The following is a 20012-nucleotide window of genomic DNA, read 5'->3' on the forward strand; positions in this document are numbered from 1 at the left end:
AGGGGATCGGGGTAGTTGCAATATATCAATTTAATCTGTATTTTTCCAAATTAAGCAGTGTCATGTCTTCTCCATAGTTTCTAAACAAGGAATCATCTTTTCAGTAACTTAACCATGTGTTCTAAATTTGTGAGCTATTTATACATAATTCTCCACAAACTTAAGTATGTGAGCTGCAAGTTCAGAACTAGAAGTACGGTTAATGATGTGACAAAATTGGCAATGAAATATCAACTTTACGCATGATATTCTTCATCTATCACAATTTTCTTCTACCAAGCTTCTACCAAAACATGAATCAGCTGGCTGAAATCAAAATTTAATTAGTCATCAAGACTGGTAATTTGGTCTCAAATGAAGTTTATGAGCCCAAATTCAGGAAGTACGGCTGGGATATGCCACCAACACTGACAATTTGGTTAATGAGCTCAGATTCAAGAAGGACTTGGACCAGCATAAGTATCTACCCATCACATTTCTTCTGGTGCAAATGCTTAGTAGGAGGATTTCCAAAGTCTACAGAGTGATTTAGGCCATGTGGAAAAATGGGCTGAAAGATGGCAGATGGAGTTTAATGCTGATAAATGTGAGGTGCTACATCTTGGCAGGACAAATCAAAATAGGACGTACATGGTAAATGGTAGGGAATTGAAGAATACAGTTGAACAGAGGGATCTGGGTATAACCGTGCATAGTTTCTTGAAGGTGGAAATCTCATATAGATAGGGTGGTAAAGAAAGCTTTTGGTATGCTAGCCTTTATAAATCAGAGCATTGAGTATAGAAGCTGGGATGTAATGTTAAAATTGTACAAGGCATTGGTGAGACCAAATCTGGAGTATGGTGTACAATTTTGGTCGCCCAATTATAGGAAGGATGTCAACAAAATAGAGAGAGTACAGAGGAGATTTACTAGAATGTTGCCCGGGTTTCAACAACTAAGTTACAGAGATAGGTTGAATAAGTTAGGTCTTTATTCTCTGGAGCGCAGAAGGTTAAGGGGGGACTTGATAGAGGTCTTTAAAATGATGAGAGGGATAGACAGAGTTGATGTGGACAAGCTTTTCCCTTTGAGAATAGGGAAGATTCAAACAAGAGGACATGACTTCACAATTAAGGGACAGACGTTTAGGGGTAATATGAGGGGGAACTTCTTTACTCAGAGAGTGGTAGCGGTGTGGAATGAGCTTCCAGTGGAAGTGGTGGAGGCAGGTTCATTGGTATCATTTAAAAATAAATTGGATAGGCATATGGATGAGAAGGGAATGGAGGGTTATGGTATGAGTGCAGGCAGGTAGGACTAAAGGAAAAAAAGTTGTTCGGCACGGACTAGTGGGGCCGAGATGGCCTGTTTCCGTGCTGTAATTGTTATATATGGTTATATAGGTGCAAAACTAACATAAATAACTGATGAGCTAAATTACTTTGCTCCTGAGGGTAATCACAATCTAATAGAATATTTTCTTTCATTGAAAAATATTGTTTGATGCTTTTACGTTGTCAAGTTTCATCACTGCTTTCACAAAGTCACACAAGTGGTTCCTTAATTTAAAAACAATCTATGATTTTCTATTTGAGCAATTTTACATCTAATAAACTAAAAACAATGTCCAGTTTAGTTTTTCACATTTTGAAAAACAATGCTATCTCATTGATTAAAATTTCATTAATGCATAATGAATGCCTTTCTTATTTTCATTTAATTAAAAGAATCACTTCAAAAGTCATCTTTTAATCTGATTCTTGATAGTTCTTGAAATTACTGATAAGATAACGTTACACTTTGGTTGAAAAACCGCATGCATGTTGTACAATCATAGATGTTCAATAATTACATTTAATGTGCAATAATGGCCCCCTTGCCCAAAACGCATGCTTTGTTCCATGAAGAGAAACGCAAGTTGTGGCATCACCAATTCATTGCAAATTACAAACTCTTTTGGACGGTTACATTTCCAGGAGTTGAAAAGATTGACAAGGCTATATAGTCTCTCTGTGTCATAGTGTTTCTGCGATCTAGTTTTTATAGAAAATAGCCCTGTAAATTCTAGTAAATTATGTGTACTGATTAATATTATACATTTTAAAATAAAACATTCAAAATCCGACATTATTCTAATGATGCACACATGATTTTTTTTTTGTTTTGAAGACTAGTGGATTCATAAAAGACAAGAAAAGTTGAAAGAGTTGACCAGTGCAGGTAGTGAAAATGAGGGTAAAGTTTGGAGATGCAAAGTGGAAACAGGCCCTTTGGCCCACTGTCCATTCCTAACCCATTCACACTAGTTCTAATCATCCTACCTTCGTGTCCACTCCCTACATCGTATCCACTCTACTGAGGCAGCACGGTGGTGCAGCGGTAGAGTTGCTGCCTTACAGTGCCAAAGAACCATTTTGATCATGACTTCAGGTGCAGCTGCACGTTTTGTACATTTTCCCTGGGACCGCATGGGTTTCCTCCTGGCTCTCCAGTTTCCTTCCACGTCCCAAAGACATGCAGGTTTGTAGGTTAATTGGCTTCTGTAAATTGTAAAATTATGCCTAGGGAGTAGGAAAGTGCCAGTGTACAGGGTGATTGCTGGTCGGTGCAGACTCGGTGGGCCGAAGGGCCTGTTTCCACACTGTATCTCTGAACTAAATTAAACTAAACAGAGGCCGATTAACTTACAAACCCACACATCTTTGGCATGTGGGACAAAACCGGAACAAACAGAGGGAATCAACACACTCAGGGAGAACGTGCAAACTCCATTCAGACAACACCCGAGGTAAAAATGGAACCCAGGTACTGAGGGGCCGCAGTTCTACCAGCTGTGTCAATGTGCATGCACATGGAACATGAAATTATAAACAGTTTCAAAAGGACAAGCAAAATAAATTGCAGATATTACAAATTTGAAATGAGACTAGAAAATGCTGGAGAGATTCATAACATCAGACACCATTGGAGATGGCAGCATATATAATTTCAAGATGTTCTTTAATCAGTTCTGATTGAGATTATCAATCTGAAACATGAACTGTTTCTCTCTCCACAGATGCTTCTGTCTGCATTGAGATCAAAATTGATAGTTCTCCATCAAGAGTTTAGTAAATTATTTCTAATGCCACAACAGAAGTTTCCCCTACTGGAAGTTCTTGAAGAATTAAGATTTATTAGCCGCAAAGTGATTCTATTTAATACTGCGTTGTGCACATTTCCCCCAATCATTTTCAGACAGTAAAAAAAAACAAAGATTACATAAGACACAGTAAGGTCAAGCATTTAGTCTTTTCAGATTTCATTCGGAGTAAAAGTATTGTCTACTTTTGTTACTGAAGTCCAGATCACCGGAACAAGAACAAGTTGTGTTGCAGGAAAGCATTTTTTTCCCTTTTACATTGAACAGCAATAAATTACAATGTAAGATATTGTAACTAAAATGGATTGGCCATCTTCCCAATAAAATTAATTTCAGAAAACATACCAACTTATTCAAAGCTGCTCCTGAACTTTCTTTGCTCTTGGTTCAAAACTCACTTTAATGGTAGTATCAACCCAGAATGAGAGTAGCTGGGAATGCAAGTGCTGATTACTGTTGAAAAAGTTCAAAAGATGACAGGCCAAATCTTGCTTGTTCTCTACTCCTTGAACACACAATTTCGGAGGCCAGATTTACTTTTTGTGGCCCAACGTCCTACTTGGTCTCATACTGTGATAGTTCTACAAAACAACGTGGTCCATGAGGAATGACTAAGCCTTAGGCAATGAACCCCATTCCCAAACTGCTCTGATTGCTTCTTGACAGTTCACAACTGCAAAGGTCATAAGAGTTTTTTCCAATGACTCTGACAACCAAAACCATATAAAAGATCCTGATATAAACTTGCATCATTAACAGTGGAAATAAATTAAAAATCACAAGAGATGGAAATAATTAAAGGCAATTAACTAATTGCCCGCACTTATCTATATCTGATCTTCAGTTTGTTTCTGACTTCCATGCACAGTCATGAAAGGCAGGAACAAGTGGATCCATACATTTCAACTAGAATGTGGCTCTCTATGGGCTCAAGTCCTAAATGGCAATTAAGTTCTACCACTTGATTCTATATGGATTCCAACAGTTCTAAATCCATATAGAATCGAGTGATAGAACTCAAGTCCTAAATGGCAATTAAGTTCTATCACTTGATTCTATATGGAAAATCACCATGCAAATCCTGCATCAAGCCAGGTTAAATATGACATAAGATTAATAATAAGCAAAGGGGAAAGCTATTTAATAAAACAATTATTAAACCCGACATTTTTTGCGTTAAAAAAACTAAACATTTTAAACTAATTTTCATCAACTTTACTAGGTTTAAAGGTTAAATATCAGACATTAGGAACAATTACTATCCTGAACAGCTTTGACAGAAGACAAAGCCCCTCTCTCAGCTTTGCCATCTGTTATGATTGTAATAGGGTTGAGTGATCAGCATTTCATCCCTTGGGGCCCAGTCAATACCAATACCCAAGAATACTGTAATGTATTGAACACTAGTATTGTGAGCAATTTGGGCACCTTATCCGAGGAATGATATACTGGCTCTGGAGAGGGTCCAGAGGAGGTTTACAATAATGATCCCAGGAATGAGTGGGTTAACATATGACGGCATTGGGTCTGTACTCAGTTTAGAAGGATGAGGTGTGGGGAATTCATTGAAACGTACCAATAATGAAAGGCTTGGATAGAGTGGTTGTGGAGAGGCTGTTTCCACTAGTGGGAAAGTCTGGGACTAGAGGTCATAGCCTCAGAATTAAAGGACATTCCTTTAAGAAAGAGATCAGGAGAACTTTCTTTAGTCAGAGGGTGGTGAATCTGTAGAATTTTTTGCCACAGAAGGCTGTGGAGGCCAAGTTAATTGATATTTTTAATAGAGATGGATAGATTCTTGATTAGTACTGATGTCAGTGGTTATGGGGAGAAGGCAGGAGAATGGGTTTAGGAGGGAGATAGATCAATCATGAATGAATGGCAGAGTAGACTTGATGGGTGAATGGCGTGATACTGCTCCTATCACATGACCTTATGAATACAGATTGCAGAGTCCCCCTGCATCGTTGCAAGGATCACAGCAGTGAATCCAGGTAAGAGACTGGGTCCAGCCGATCGTTTCCCAAGGTCAGCCTGTTCTGTGGCTGCCTGAAGAAGGGTTTTGGCCCGAAACATTGCCTTTTCCTTCGCTCCATAGATGCTGCTGCACCCGCTGAGTTTCTCCAGCAATTCTGTCTACCTTCGATTCTCCAGCATCTGTAGTTCCTTCTTGAACATCTTGCCATTTAAATAACTGTTTAAGCAAATTGTTTGAGTGCTTGGAATGGATAGGATAGAGGCTTAATTTGCAATAATTCAACAGAGGTAAGATGAACACCTTTATATGTATAGAGGACAAATACAGGTACAAATAATTGACTAGCATGGGTTTTGCCATATTCTGCAAAATAATAACTTCATAAAGGCAGCAACATGAAATGTTTCATACAGAAAAAGTGACCAGTAACACAGCAAGAGATGTGGCAAGGATGCTATTGCAGGAAAAATAATGTTTGTCAGTTGGTGCTGTTTAGAATAAAGCATTGTAAATCTATGATTATGCATGTTTTACCTGGCTCTGCGATCAGTGGAATCTGTCCAAATTTGCTACTCGACCTTGTCACAGGTCTACGTGGATAGCCTTCTTTCTGGGTCCCTTCAGAGCATGTGGGATGATGATTCGTATTCTCTGCGTGTCTGACACCACCACACTCACCATTAGTCCTGCCATTACCAATGTTTTGGTGTTCTTGCTTGCAAATGGAAGATTTTCTCTGTGAAAATTCAGATTCTGTTGAATCTGTGTTACAGCGTCCGTTTAAATCAGACTTATCAGATGATGCCTTGCTTGTGGAAGGCTCATTGGGTTCAGAGCATCCACATGTCGTGCTTTCATTTACCTGAGTTGTGCTGCACATGCAGCAAGTTGGAACTGAACCATTCCTTGAGTTTTGCTCATTGCTACTAGACGAGTCTCCAATTCTATGCGTAGAACATGAACAGTTATGAATTCCACTATCAAACTGTGGTGAATATGCTGCATTATAATGTCTGCACCCACCATTCAGTGTATCTGTCCCATTAGATTCCATACTTTGAGAAGATGTAGCAATGTTTGAGTTGGCTGTTCCTGATGGACTGGAACAAATTCCAGTTGCACAAGAAACATCTTTGCTCCTGTTCCTTTCTGGGCCATCGCTGGCTGCTTTCATATCAGCTTTTATTTGTTCACTGGTCACTTGACAGCTTTTTTCACAACTGCTTTCATCCACTTTGGATGGTCTTTGAAGATCATACTGATTAACTAGGCTTTTTTTCCGTAATGGGGTCTTGCCTTTACCACAAACGCCTGTAAATAAAAAAATATATTAATCTAGCATTAAAGAAATGTTTTCAGGTGAAAAACTGAATTTAATATGCCAAGGGAAACTTTGAACTGTGAGCTCAATTTAGAAACACTAGTCCCAATTAATTGGCGATTTTTCATTAAGTGTCTACTTTTAAGTTTCTGGAAATCCGAAAATAAAACTTAAATTTTTGCAACTGTGAATGTTGTTTCACATCTCTACAATGGGAAAAATATGTTTGGCGAAATCTTTTAGAGAATTTAATTTATTTTTTCCTCTTCTTTTTCCTGGTTGCCCATTGCATTCAGTCATATCCGTCATATTTTTATGATGAACAACACTGCAAAATATAACTGATTTAAGAATATAAAATCAATTTTTTGTCGCACTTTCAAATTATCAAGATTCTTCCTCAAATAAACCACCAAAAAAACTTTTTCAGTCTAAAGCATTGATTTTAAAACTTTGTAACAATTTACTGCCGAAAAAAGTGGTGATTTTCAGCAAGAATTGTAACCTTCACATAACTTTTCACAAACTTCCTCTAAAACAATATTAACTTCAGATGACTAGGCAGAGGCACACTGGTCATTTATCAATTACAATTGATAATTATGGTCATTATTGTATTATTTTACACATTATGAGCATAAAATACTCATGTGACGGATATGCCTCAGCATGATGGAGATGATCAAGTTTGGGAGCATCACATGATGGAGTATGACTAAAACTATCTTCGGGGCTGGGGTTGGGGCTAGGGTTAGGGCTGCAGGCTGGGGCTGGGGTTATGTAAAAAGGGGTCATGAACACATTGTGTCTTTACTACTTTTTATTAATATCACATAACCGTTGCTGCCCTAGCTGTACGTGGTCTGTCACCGGAGCTAGAGAGAGATCAATGGGTGGGGAGGTTGCAATTATACTTCTGATATGGGGAGTGGTTAGTAGTGGTGAGGTCACTATATTAAAGGCACATGCACATGATCTACAGGTTAGGGCTGGGTTGGTGTTAAGCCTGCAGTTGGAGCTGGAGCTAGGGTTTGGGCTGGGGCTACTTACCACCGATCTCCAGTTCCAGCTCCATCTCCAGCCAGACACAAAGCCGTCGCATCTTCCCATGACTCGATGTTCCTCTCCACGCCTGGCCCTCTTCAGCCCTTGTTCCCCGGTGGGGGCTGGGGCTGGGGTTGGGGCTACTTATCCCCGATCTCCAGCTCCAGCAGCTCCAGCTCCATCTCCATCTCCAGCAAGACACAAAGCACTGTTGCAGCCGTCGCATCTTCCCGTGACCTAATGTCCCTCCCCAAGCCAGGCCATCTTCAGCCCTTGTTCCCCAGTAGGGGAGGGAGGGGAACAAGGACTAAAGAGGGCCGGGCGTGGAGAGGGACATCAGGTCACGGGAAGATGCGACGGCTGCCTGACCGGCTGGGGCTGGATGGAAATCGGGAGTTACATTGCGGAGATTGCCGTGACGGGAATGGTGGCCCAAGCCTTTAGTCCAGGAAGGCCATGCCTGGTCATATCGTTTCCCGAATAGCACATGGTACGATTTGTTCTCCAGAACAAATCAAAAAAGAACGATTTTTAAAAAATGTTCTAAGAGTTGAGCACCGTTCGATGATGACGCCGAATAAAGGTACGTACCTGCTATGCAGCAGAAAACTGAGTTTTCACACGCTTCTCGTTCCGCGAATCAGGAGAAATTCACAAGGTAGGGAACTTTTGAATTCCGCGGTCTTTTGAGGTCGGAAGTTTGCGTCTATTCTATTCATAGCCATGCGGGACGGCTTAACAAAGGTGCGTGATGGGAAATGACTCCAATCATCGGGACAAGAATTTTTTGAAAAAAAAAAGCGTTAAGATTTATAATTTTAACAAGAATAGAGGAATTTTGTTAAGGGTGATAAATATTTTAAATTATTAATACCTTCTGATTAAAAGTATTTTCATTTCAGATAGATCCCCCATTAAATAAATATGCCGACTTGAAATTTCACAAGTAACCCTCAGGACATGCAGTTTTGCGGAAAGTGGATAGGGGTGGGGACGGGAAGATGTTGCTAGAAGTGGGATATCATTGCAGCTGGTGGAAATTTGATATTTCTGCCAGCTGCATCATTCATCATTTCCATCAGTTGCAATATATGACTGGAGAATAAATCCAAAGGCCCTACAAAGATTATTTCACTCAGGGCAGAAATTCTGAATCGATTTTATTGTACCACTGAACACAAAATATTCAATGGACAAGTAACATCCTGATAATGTTCTGGTAATATTCCAGCAAGAGCTCGAGACAAAGAAATATACAAGCAGTCTGCACTCCAACTGTAACACTCACCTGTTCCTTCACAAAGTAAAGGTGCACTTTTTTTCCCCTCATCTGCAAAATGATCCCCATCATCACGTCCATTCCAATTCGCAGAAGTATCTATACTATATTCATCATCATCTTCACTGTCTGAATCATTTACAATCACTGGATTTACTTTGACAGTTGGCTGAAGCCCACTTGGTCCTAAATAATTGAGGTTACACATTTATTTCAGTAAGTGATTTGCTCAAAATTTACAAAGCAAGCTTACGGTTAGTTAAAACAAAAGAACTCACATTTAAGTAGAAAAGTAGTACAACAATTACGTATACGATGCTTTCAATGGAGAAATTCATGAGAGCGTTAAACAAAATATGACAAGCCATGCGAGATATTAGGCAGGTGTCTAAAGGCTTAGTTAACAAAGTAGATTAATATACAACGAAGAAAGTAGGAGTATAGAAGTTCAATGAATGAATTTCAGATTGCGAACTGAGGCGGCCAAATGCAGGACATAATAATGTAAATTTGCAATGAAAAAAAGAGTACAGAGATTTAGGAAGGGCAGAGCATTCCTATAGTACAACATTGGATTATCAGCCTAAATTACATGCTCGAGACCCATCATTAAAACTACTCCAATTTAAAAATCCTCAAATTATGTCTAAGCGGATGACTGGAAATCAGGCCTCCATTTTATATCAAATAACCAATGAAAGCAGGTCAAATTGGTAATCCCTGTAGAAAATATCAATATCCAGGCAACAAACATGCCGCAAGTTAATAGTGTAAAATTGTTTCAAGAACTCTATTACTAAATATTTATTTCGATGTCTGGCTGCCATCAAAACAGCCAGAAACAATAAAATGTTGGCAAATGAGCTGAAGAGGATTACAACAGAAAAACTGTGATGCAGCAAAATGTTACGTGCAGTCACAATTCAGCAATATCCCAGGGCCTTCCAAACACAATCAAGATCCTTTTATTTGTGGTATGTATCAATAACTTGAAAGACCATTACGTTTGCAGATGGCTGCAGCAGGATATAGATCAGATCGAAAATTGGGCCAGTTTCTTTGCTATACAATTCTAGCTCTTATATATGTAGCAAACCTAACTGGTATTTAACAGATGTCTGAGTAAGGGTGAACTCAAGAAACCAAAGCTTATCAGAGGAGACATTAATGCAAAGCCCCATCTCCGCTGCAAGATGGGAATAAAAGAACCAATGGTAGGAGCATAATCCCTGATGTCTTGGCCTATATTTGTCTCTCACTCATCATTACCAAAACAAATAATCTGTTAATTATCATTGTCCTATTTGTGGAAGATCATTTTTGTGCAAAATGCTTGTTAATTTCCCCAAATTTTTATCATATAGCAATTCTTTAAAGCATGTTAGTAAATTCTGAAAGCGGTGCAGATGTCTTTTATTGTATTTAAAATTGTATGCACAGTTCTTGCAGCCAAATAAAAGTCAATGTTCTGTTCATCAAAATTCATAGAATCATACAGTACGGAGCCAAGCCCTCTCAGCTTGTTGTCCACATCAACCACGATGCCTATCTATGCTGATCCAATTTGTATCCATTAGGGTTATCTGCATCAATGCGTTTCCTATCCAAGTACCTGTCCAAATGTCTTTTAAACGTTTAATTGAATCTGCTTCTTTCACCTCATTCCAGATATTCACAGCCCTGTGCGGATAAAACATATTCTGCATGTCACGTTTAAGTTACACTCCTCTCACTTTATGCCTGTATCCTTTAATTCTAGACTCTTATGCCTTCGAAAAAAGACTATCCTATCGATGTCCCTCAAATTTAATAAATTTGATTGATAAATTTAATAAATGAGGGTCACCCCTCAGCCTTTTACAGTCCAGAGAATAAACCCAGCTATCTAATCTCTCCTTTTAACTACAGGCCTGAAATCCAGGCAACATCCCAATGAAATGTGGAAGGAGGAACTGCAGATGTTGGTTTAAACCGTAGACTCAAAAAGCTGGAGTAACTCAGTGAGACAGGCAGCATATCTGGAGACGTTTCGGGTCGAGAAGGGTCCAGCTTTCTGTGTCTAACACCATAATGAATCTCTTCTGCACATGCAACCATATCCTTCAACAAGAATTGACATTTGAGTACACTTCAACCAGTTACAAGATAGCACCTATCACATTCTCAATACCTCTGCCTATAAAAGCAAGCATAACAAAATCATTTCTCACTTCCCTACCAGTCTGTAACTCTATTTTCAGGAAGCTATGTACATGCATTCTGAGTCCACAGGTGTTCATATCAATGCTCCCAAGATACCTATGATTTACTCTGTATGTACTGTACTACCAAAATTTGACCTCCCACCCTCATCTGGATTAAATTCCATGTACCAACCTAAACCTCAAGCAGCACATCAAAGTCAAGAGTGGTCAATCACTGTTTTAGAAACCCAGGCTTTGGCTTCTGTAAAATCTGGGAGGCTTTTTGAACATTTTTTTGTAACAATAGAAAAAAAAACATCACATGTCGTTAAAGTGCACATTGTCAGATTTTATTAAAGACCATTTTTATACATTTTGGTTTCACCATGAAGAAATTACAGCTGTTTATACATAGTCTCCCCCCCCCCCCCCCCCCCATTTCAGGGTACCATAATGTTTGGGACACATGGCTTCACAGGTGTTTGGAATTGCTCAGGTGTGTTTGATTGCCTCCTTGATGCAGGTATATGAGAACTCTCAGCACCTAGTCTTTCCTCCAGTCTTTCCACCACCTTTGGAAACTTTTATTGCTGTTTATCAACATGAGGACCAAAGTTGTGCCAATGAAAGTCAAATAAGTCATCAAAAGACTGAGAAACAAGAATAAAACTGTTAGAGACATCAGCCAAACAGGCTTACCAAAATCCACTGTTTGGAACATCATTAAGAAGAAAGAGAGTGCTGGTGAGATTAATCACAAAGGGGCTGGCAGGCCAAGGAAGACCCCCACAGCTGATGACAGAAGAATTCTCTCTATAATAACGAAAAATCCCCAAACACAGATCAGAAACACTCCTCAGGAGTCAGGTGTGGATTTGTCAATGACCACTGTCCGCAGAAGACTTCATGAACAGATATACAGAGGCTACAATGCAAGATGTCAACCACTGGTTAGCTGCAAAAATAAGATGGCCAGGTTACAGTTTGCCAAGAAGTAAAAAGAGCATCCACAGTTCTAGAAAAAGGTCTTGTGGACAGATGAGACGAATATTAACTTATTTCAGAGTGATGGCAAGAACAAAGTATGGAGAAGAGAAGGAACTGCCCAAGATCCAAAGCATACCACCTCATCTGAAACACAGTGGTGGGGGTGTTGTGGCCTGGGCATGTATGGCTGCTGAATGTACTGGCTCACTTATCGTCATTGAAGATAGAACTGCTGATGGTAGTAGCATAATGAATTCTGAAGTGTAGACACATCCTATCTGCTCAAGTTCAAACAAATGCCTCAAAACTCATTGGCCGGCGGTTCATTCTATAGCAAGACAATGATCCCAAACATCCTGCTAAAGCAACAAAGGAGTTTTTCAAAGCTAAAAAAAGTACATTATTGAGTGGCCAAGTCAATCACCCAATCTGAACCCAATTGAGCATGCCTTTTATATGCTGAAGAGAAAACTGAAGGGGACTAGCCCCCAAAACAAGCGTAAGCTAAAAATTGCTGCAATACAGGCCTGACAGAGTATCACCAGAGAAGACACCCAGCAACTGGTGATGTCCATGAATTGCAGACTTCAAGTAGTCACTGCTTGCAAAGGATATGCAACAAATACAAATAATGACTACTTTCATTTACATGACATCGCTGTGTCCCAAACATTATGGTGCCTTGAAATTGGGGGACAATGTATAAACACTGCTGTAATTTCTACATGGTGAAACCAAAATGTATAAAAATGGTCTTTATTAAAATCTGAAAATGTGCACTTTAACCAAGTGATTTTTTTTCTATTACAAATCTCAAATTGTGGAGTACAGAGGCAAATACATAAATGATGGGTCTTTGTCCCAAACATTATGGAGGGCACTCTGTACATGTTAACTTTCAGTGTACAAAGATAGTAAGGTCTCTTTGAAAATCAACACTAACAAATTTCTCACCATTTAACAAATATTCCATTTCCGACTTTGTCTACTGAAGTAGATGAGCGTGCATTTCCCCCCCTTTTTTTTGCTATGTTGTTGTCCACTTACTTTGCTTGTCTGTATCCCCTTAAAGCCTCTTTATATCCTCCTCCTAAATCACAATCAACTAATCTGGAAATATGGTATTTTGTTGCCGCAGCCAAATTGTTGTAATAGAATGTGAATAGCTGGTGTCCAAACACTGATCACTGTGACAACACATTATTTAAAGCCCAGCAACCCGTGAAAGATCTGTTTATTAGCACTCTTTCCATCTTGTTAACCAATTTGCCAGTTTCTAACTTTCAATTCCATGTGCTCTAGTCGATCAATCCTGTGTGTCTTATCAAAAGCCCACTACAAATTGAACCATATCATACCAACCATTTTCACTTTATCTAGTCTTTCAGTCACATTCACAAAGAACTCCAACTGTTCAAACACATCCCCTTTGTTAAATTCATGTTGATTCTACTCATCCTATTATTCTTTTCTTCTCAGTGTTCTATGGTGTCACCATTCATTGCAGCAACTGAATCCTGCATTTTACAGAAATGCTCCCAAACAAAATTTGGCACTGGGCCACAATGAGATTGATGATTAAAAGATACAGCATGGAAACTAGCCCTTTGACCCGAGTCCTCGTTCACACTAGTTCTGTTGTATTCCACTTTCTCATCCACTTCCTTCAAACTCAGAGCAATAAACAGGTCAATTAACCTACAAACCAGCACATCTTTAGGATGTGGGAGGAAACCAGAGAGCCCAGGGGAAACTCATGTGGTCACAGGGAAAATGTGCATACTTCACACAGACAGGTTCAGAGGTCAGATCAAACCCTGATCTCTGGCACTGTAAGCCTACCAACTGAGCCAATATGGAAAAAATATTTGTCATTGAGCTTCATTGCTTTTCTTTAATGATAAACAGTATTGGATGAGGTTAAACAATTAATTAAGTCTTTCGTGGAAGGGGGCAAGTGAAAAAGGCATATACAAAACACTAAAGTGACAGGAAAGAGATCTGTCTACAAATCCACCCATCACATTTTCATAACAGTTTACCTGCTTGTTCTTCATCCACACCCATGGAGGTCACAGACTGTTCACAATTCTGGCCAGAATTACAGTCAGTATTATCAGGCCTGCCATCCTGTACTGCCTCCTGGAGTCTTTGTTCTAAAGCAGCAAAAATACTTCGAATGAACATATAGTAAGCAAAAAAGTACATGCAGCACTGTCTCACTAAATGATAAGCAGCACAAAGAAAATGCCACAATATCTAATAACGCCAGTGAAATAAATCTTTTATATTTTATAAGCTATTTATTTAAATTATATTTAGGATCAACATTAGGCCTAATGGGGGCAGCACACCAACCTCCAACAATTGTCATACCACAAATGATCCAGCATTTTAGACAGCAATGAGCTGCTCATGCTCTCCAGTCACTTCTGGACTAAATTCAAACATACTTCATATGCATACCATTGAAAGAGCATGAGTGGAAGTTAAACACTAATTGACAACAGTGGACAAAAATGCTGGAGAAACTCAGCGGGTGACGCAGCATCTATGGAGCGAAGGAAATAAGAGTGTCTGGTGCACAAGCAAAATGCAAAGCCATTCATAAGGGACAGTTGATGGAGGACAGAGGAGGTGGGCAGAATAAGTGGCAAATACTGCTGAAAAGTTGTCATCTAGCCCCTGGTTTAGCCTGGTTCAGTGGTGTAGCTCGTACTGCTGCTGTCTCACTGCTCCAGTGACACAGGTTTGATCTTGACCTCTGATGCTCTGTGGAGTTTGCACGTTCTCCTCATGACTGGTGACATAATAAACTGGAGATGCTGGAATCTTGAGCATAAAACCAAGCGTTGGAGCAACTCAGCATTCAGACAGCATCTGTGGAATGCAGAGACAATGTTTCGGGTCGGGACCTATCTTCAGCCAGCACAGCTCCTCATGACTGTGTGGAGTTTATGTGCCAGAGTTTCATCTCAAATCACAAAGATATGATGGTTGATAGATTAATCCACCACAGTAAATTGCCCCAAGGATGGAGGTGAGTGATAGAATCGGGAGAAGTTGATGGAAATGAGGGGAAAATTAAAAAATTTGTGCAAATGTTTGAGGATCTGTGTGGGCTCAGTTTATATGAAGAGTCTTTTTTTGGCTATATAACACATTTCCAACATTGAAAAAAATCCAAAGAAAATAAAAATACAAGCAAAAAGATAATTACATAAAATATTCAAACACTGTCAAACCACAAAGCAAAATAGTAATACTTTAATCCATTGCACCCAAATACTTTTCTTGATTGATTTCAACATGGAGAACAATCCATGCAGGTACAATCTGACATAGGATAATCTATGATATTGACCATAAACAGCAAATCAGCATTGCTTGTGAAGAACAGTCAGCGAACAGATAGTAAGCCAGTATTTCTGCATTCATGTATGCTTGTGTGGAAATCCTAAAGTTCCTGGTGCATACGGAAGATGCAGAATTCTGCTTTTTAAAAAAAAATTTTGTTTACCCAATTTACCAAAGAACTCCACTAAAACTACACAACTACACAAGGATGACAATAAACATATTTTAACATAAATATCTAACATTCAATATGGAATGAGCTATGTTTTTGGGAAATCTACTTTCATGCAATTTCTGTTTCTAACTTCAGGAATATTATCTACCAAGTTATCACCCTGGGCGTATCCATCTAAATCATATGGCATAATTCCTAATTCAAATTCTCCTCAGCAGTTAAAATTGAACATATTTTTAGCAGTCAATGTTCAATTTGAGAAAACTGAAAACTATATTACTTTGGAAAATATATGGTCAACATTTCTGGTTGTTTCAGGTGCTAAGCAACCAAAGAAATATATTGCAGGAATGTACATTCAGCATCAACAGTATCGATAATGAAATAACTGACAACATGGATCTTACAATACAAGCTGACAATATGAAAAACTTACCATTCACTGGGTTTGGGAGATCAGCTGCTGCTCTTTCTTGCTGGGCATCATTTTCCTCATTATTGTTGTTATTGACATTAGCATGATTATTTTGGTGGTTATCATTATCATTGTTGGAATTTTGATTGCTAACAAGAGCAGACGAAACACCGATTCCTGTGCCAGCACTCAAACCAACACGAGCACAGCCCTGAAACAATGGATAAGCAAACAGTTACTTTTCCAATTTCACTTTAAGTGATTTATGAGATAGAAATTGGTATATTCAGCTCTCAATGTCAGAAAAAATCAATGTTTTTCTTCCAACCAAATATTATATTACATAAAATGTAACAAAAAATTGGATACTGGTGCAGGAAGCTTATTACAGTCAATTTTCAGAATGGCAAACAAACAACAGGGTGTCACAAGGAACAGTACAGAAACCTAATGTTTAAAAAAAAATCCGTATCAATGATTGAGACAAAGGGACTGGGTTGATTTGAAGTTTGCTGTTGATACAAAGGATGAGTGAGAAAGTAACATTTGAGAAGGACACAAAGTATGTTCACCAGGTTAATTCTTGCTATTGAGGGAGTGCAGCGTAGGTTCACAATGTTAATTCCCGGGATGGCAGGTCTGTCATATAGTGAGAGACTGGAGCGGCTGGGCTTGTATACTCTAGAATTTAGATGAGAGGGCATCTTATTGAAACATATAAGATTATTAAGGGTTTGGACACGCTAGAGGCAGGAAACATGTTCCCGATGTTGGGGGGGGTCCAGAACCAGGGGCCACAGTTTAAGATTAAGGGGTAAGCCATTTAGAACGGAGATGAGGAAACACTTTTTCCACACAGAGAGTTGTGAGTGTGGAATTCTGTCTCAGAGGGCGGTGGAGGCCAGTTATCTGGATACTTTCAAGAGAGAGCTAGGTAGGGCTCTTAAAGATAGCGGAGTCAGGGAATATGGGGAGAAGGCAGGAACGGGGTACTGATTGTGGATGATCAGCCATGATCACATTGAATGGCAGTGCTGGCTCGAAGGGCCTAATGGCCTCCTCCTGCACCTATTGTCTGTAAAGGATTTTGGACAGGTTGAGCGAGTGCACAAAATTATGATAGATGTAGCACAGTGTAGAGAATTGTCTATCCTATGTAAACAGTATTGAATTGATGCACTCAGAGATCTAATGGCCCTGTCTCACGGTGCGAGTCCGCCCACGAGTTTAAAACAAATCAAACTCGTGGTAATCACGTAGAATTAACGTAGCGGGAACGTCGGTACTCGTAACGCTAACGCAGGTAATCGGGAAACTTGGTAACTCGTGAATACAAGAAAGACAAATTTAGCAAGTAGGTGCAGCCATCAATTCAGAAAACATGTAGAATACTAGTTTTTGTTAAAGAGGGAATGGTGGGCGGCGCGACTCACGTCGCAGCGGCCTCTGCAGTCCGTCTGTCTTTTTATTATTTTCTGTCTCGTTTCAATGTAGTTTTTATTTTATTTGTTTTGACGGGGTATGTGTGTGGGGGGCGGGGGGGGAAACTTTAAAATCTTTCCCCTGCACGGGAGACCCGACCTTTTCTTTGTCGGGTCTCCGTTGTCGTTGGGGCTGCAACGTGGAGCGGCCTCCAGCAGGAGCGACCTGGGGCTCCAGTCGCGGAGCTGCGGACTTACGCACCATCACGAAGCTGGCTAAGTCCGGAGCGGGTGGAGTGGTGGTGGCGCGCTGCTGTGATCCGACCCCCGGAGATTCGGAGGCTCCAACCGCAGGTCTGGCAGACAGGAACCCTGTCTGCCAGCGGGTCCCTGCTGGGAGACAGCTTTTCGGGGCTTCCGCAACAGCGACTTCTACCGCCCGAGTTGCGGGGTTGAAGATTACCTGGAGCGGGGCCCCGCGCGGCTTGGAATGGCTGCGGGACTTTGCTAGCGCCCGCCGGGGGCTCCAACAACAAGACCCGGAGCGTGGCCTTGCATCACCTGGCGTGGCTTTTATCGCCGCGGGATAATTACCATCGCCCGCCGGGGGCTTTGACTCTTGACATCGTGGGGGAGAGGGGAGTGCATGGGAGAGATAAGTTTTTTGCCTTCCATCATAGCGAGGAGATGCGCTGTGATGGATGACTGTGTAAATTGTGTTGTGTCTTGGGTCTTTTTCTTTTTGTATGTATGACTGCAGAAACAACATTTCATTTGGACCTCAACGAGGTTCAAATGACAATTAAAATTGTGTTGTATTGTATTGAGCATAAAAGTAAGGAAGATCTGATACTGGCCTGAAGAGTTTAAGGTAGAATTGCAGTTTCATTACTCAGTAATGATGTATGTGGCTTGTGACAGTGAGACAAATAATTTCTAATTTTATGAATGCATCTAATAGGTTAGCTAAGGAGTAAAGATTGAGTATATTGAGCCTCCACTCAATGGAGTGTGGAAGAGTGAGAGGTGACCTGATAAAACTTACAAGATCAAGGTTATATTTTAAAAGAATGTTTTCACTGCTGTGGAAATCTAGGACATGATAGTTTGGATTTATTTTCATAAATATCTCAAAATACCAAAGTATTCTGGACAATCAGAAAATATAGCATATTAAGTCAAGCCAGCAGTTTAGGTTCACAAGATTAATTCCGGGGATGGCGGGACTGTCGCATGTTGAAAGAATGGACGACTGGGCTTGTATACACTGGAATTTAGGATGAGAGGGGATCTTATTGAAACATAAAATTATTAAGGGATTGGAAACGCTAGAAGCAGGAAACATGTTCCCGATGTTGGGGGAGTCCAGAACCGAGGGGTCACTGTTTAAGAATAAGGGGTGGGGGCCATTTAGAACGGATGAAGAAAAACTTTTTCATCCAGAGAGTTGTGAATCTGTGGAATTCTCACCATCGCAAGGCAGTGGAGGCCAATTCTCTGGATGCTTTCAAGAGGGTTAGATAGAGCTCTGAAAGATAGCGGAGTCAAGGGCTATGTGGAGAAGGCAGGAACGGGGTACTGATTGTGAATGATCAGCATGATCACAATGAATGGCAGTGCTGGCTCGAAGGGCCGAATGGTCTCCTCCTGCACCTATTGTCTATTTATAGAGTGATTCTTTTGTTCTTACAAAAGCAATAATCATACCTTTGGAGGCTCCCGGAACATTTGATCCAATGAAATAAACTCCAAACTTGGCAGCATTTCTATAAATTGACTGAATGATTCTAATTTAATGGCATGGCAACGGACTAGTGTAAGATCCACTAAGCGAATCCACCGTGAATGGTCTATAAAATATTAAAAGTTTATATTTAGAGCAAATAATACATTTAACTAATATTTATGAATACTGCTATTCTTCACATGCATTGAAAATTCAGTAAAAAGAGCATATTAAAGCACCAGAGTATAATTGGTCCTGGAATTCAAATACAGGTGCACAACCTTTTATCCGGTGTTCCGGAAACCGAAAAACTCCGAAAACCGGCCATTTTTTCCAGATGTCGTCTGCGCACCAAAGCTCGCGTTTGGCGCCAAACTTGACCCGAAACGACCCACGGTCAACCCAGGTCTGTACTACTGTGGCGGCTGCCTCCTCCCCGGAGACCGGGAGACGCTTAAACATCTGTAAATCATTGCTTAAATGTTAGTCAGTTAGTTTGGAGGGCTTTTATGTGAAGGGGGGGGGTGAAGGGGTAAACTTTAATTCTTAGTCCCCTACCTGGTCGGAGAGGCGGGGAGCGGTCAATGCCTTACCGGGTCGCCGTGCAGTAAGCTCCACAGCGCTGTGGCCGGTGGGGCAGCGGGCGGCGCCGGTTGTAGCTCCGACCCCGGCAACTCTACCCCTGGCTGCGAGGCGCTCCAAATCCAGCGCGGCCCGCGGCCGGACGCCCCAGCTCGGGAGTCGGCGGCGTCGCAGCGCAGGGATACCAGTGGGGAGCGGGCAATGCCTTACTGGGTCGCCGTGCGGCAAGCTCCGGAGCGCTGTGGCCGCCGACCCAACGTTCGCGGAGCGTCGCTGGATTTGGAGCCGCGCAGCCAGGGGTAGAGTTGCCGGGGTCGGAGCTTCAACCGGCGCCGCCCGCGGCCGGACGGAGCCCCCAGCTCCGCGAGGTTGGGAGTCGCCGACCAGGTAGGGGACTAAGAATTAAAGTTTCCCCCTTCA

The 20012-nt window shown here is 40.8% G+C and overlaps 1 protein-coding gene across 5 annotated transcripts in view; it reads right to left on the bottom strand.

The window, feature by feature from the left end:
• The window catches only part of fbxo38 (F-box protein 38), a 72789-nt gene that overhangs the window by 23409 nt on the left and 29368 nt on the right, over nucleotides 1-20012 (bottom strand). For all 5 annotated transcript variants that reach the window (XM_055643038.1, XM_055643037.1, XM_055643039.1 and 2 more), the window contains 5 exons: nucleotides 18992-19134; nucleotides 15885-16074; nucleotides 13959-14072; nucleotides 8756-8932; nucleotides 5637-6413 (listed from right to left, as the gene is read on the bottom strand). In XM_055643038.1, the coding sequence (XP_055499013.1) occupies nucleotides 5637-6413; nucleotides 8756-8932; nucleotides 13959-14072; nucleotides 15885-16074; nucleotides 18992-19134 (1401 nt within the window). The remainder of the gene's footprint in view (nucleotides 1-5636; nucleotides 6414-8755; nucleotides 8933-13958; nucleotides 14073-15884; nucleotides 16075-18991; nucleotides 19135-20012) is intronic.

Source organism: Leucoraja erinacea, chromosome 11 (genome assembly GCF_028641065.1).
Source record: "Leucoraja erinacea ecotype New England chromosome 11, Leri_hhj_1, whole genome shotgun sequence".
Lineage (NCBI taxonomy): Eukaryota > Metazoa > Chordata > Chondrichthyes > Rajiformes > Rajidae > Leucoraja > Leucoraja erinaceus.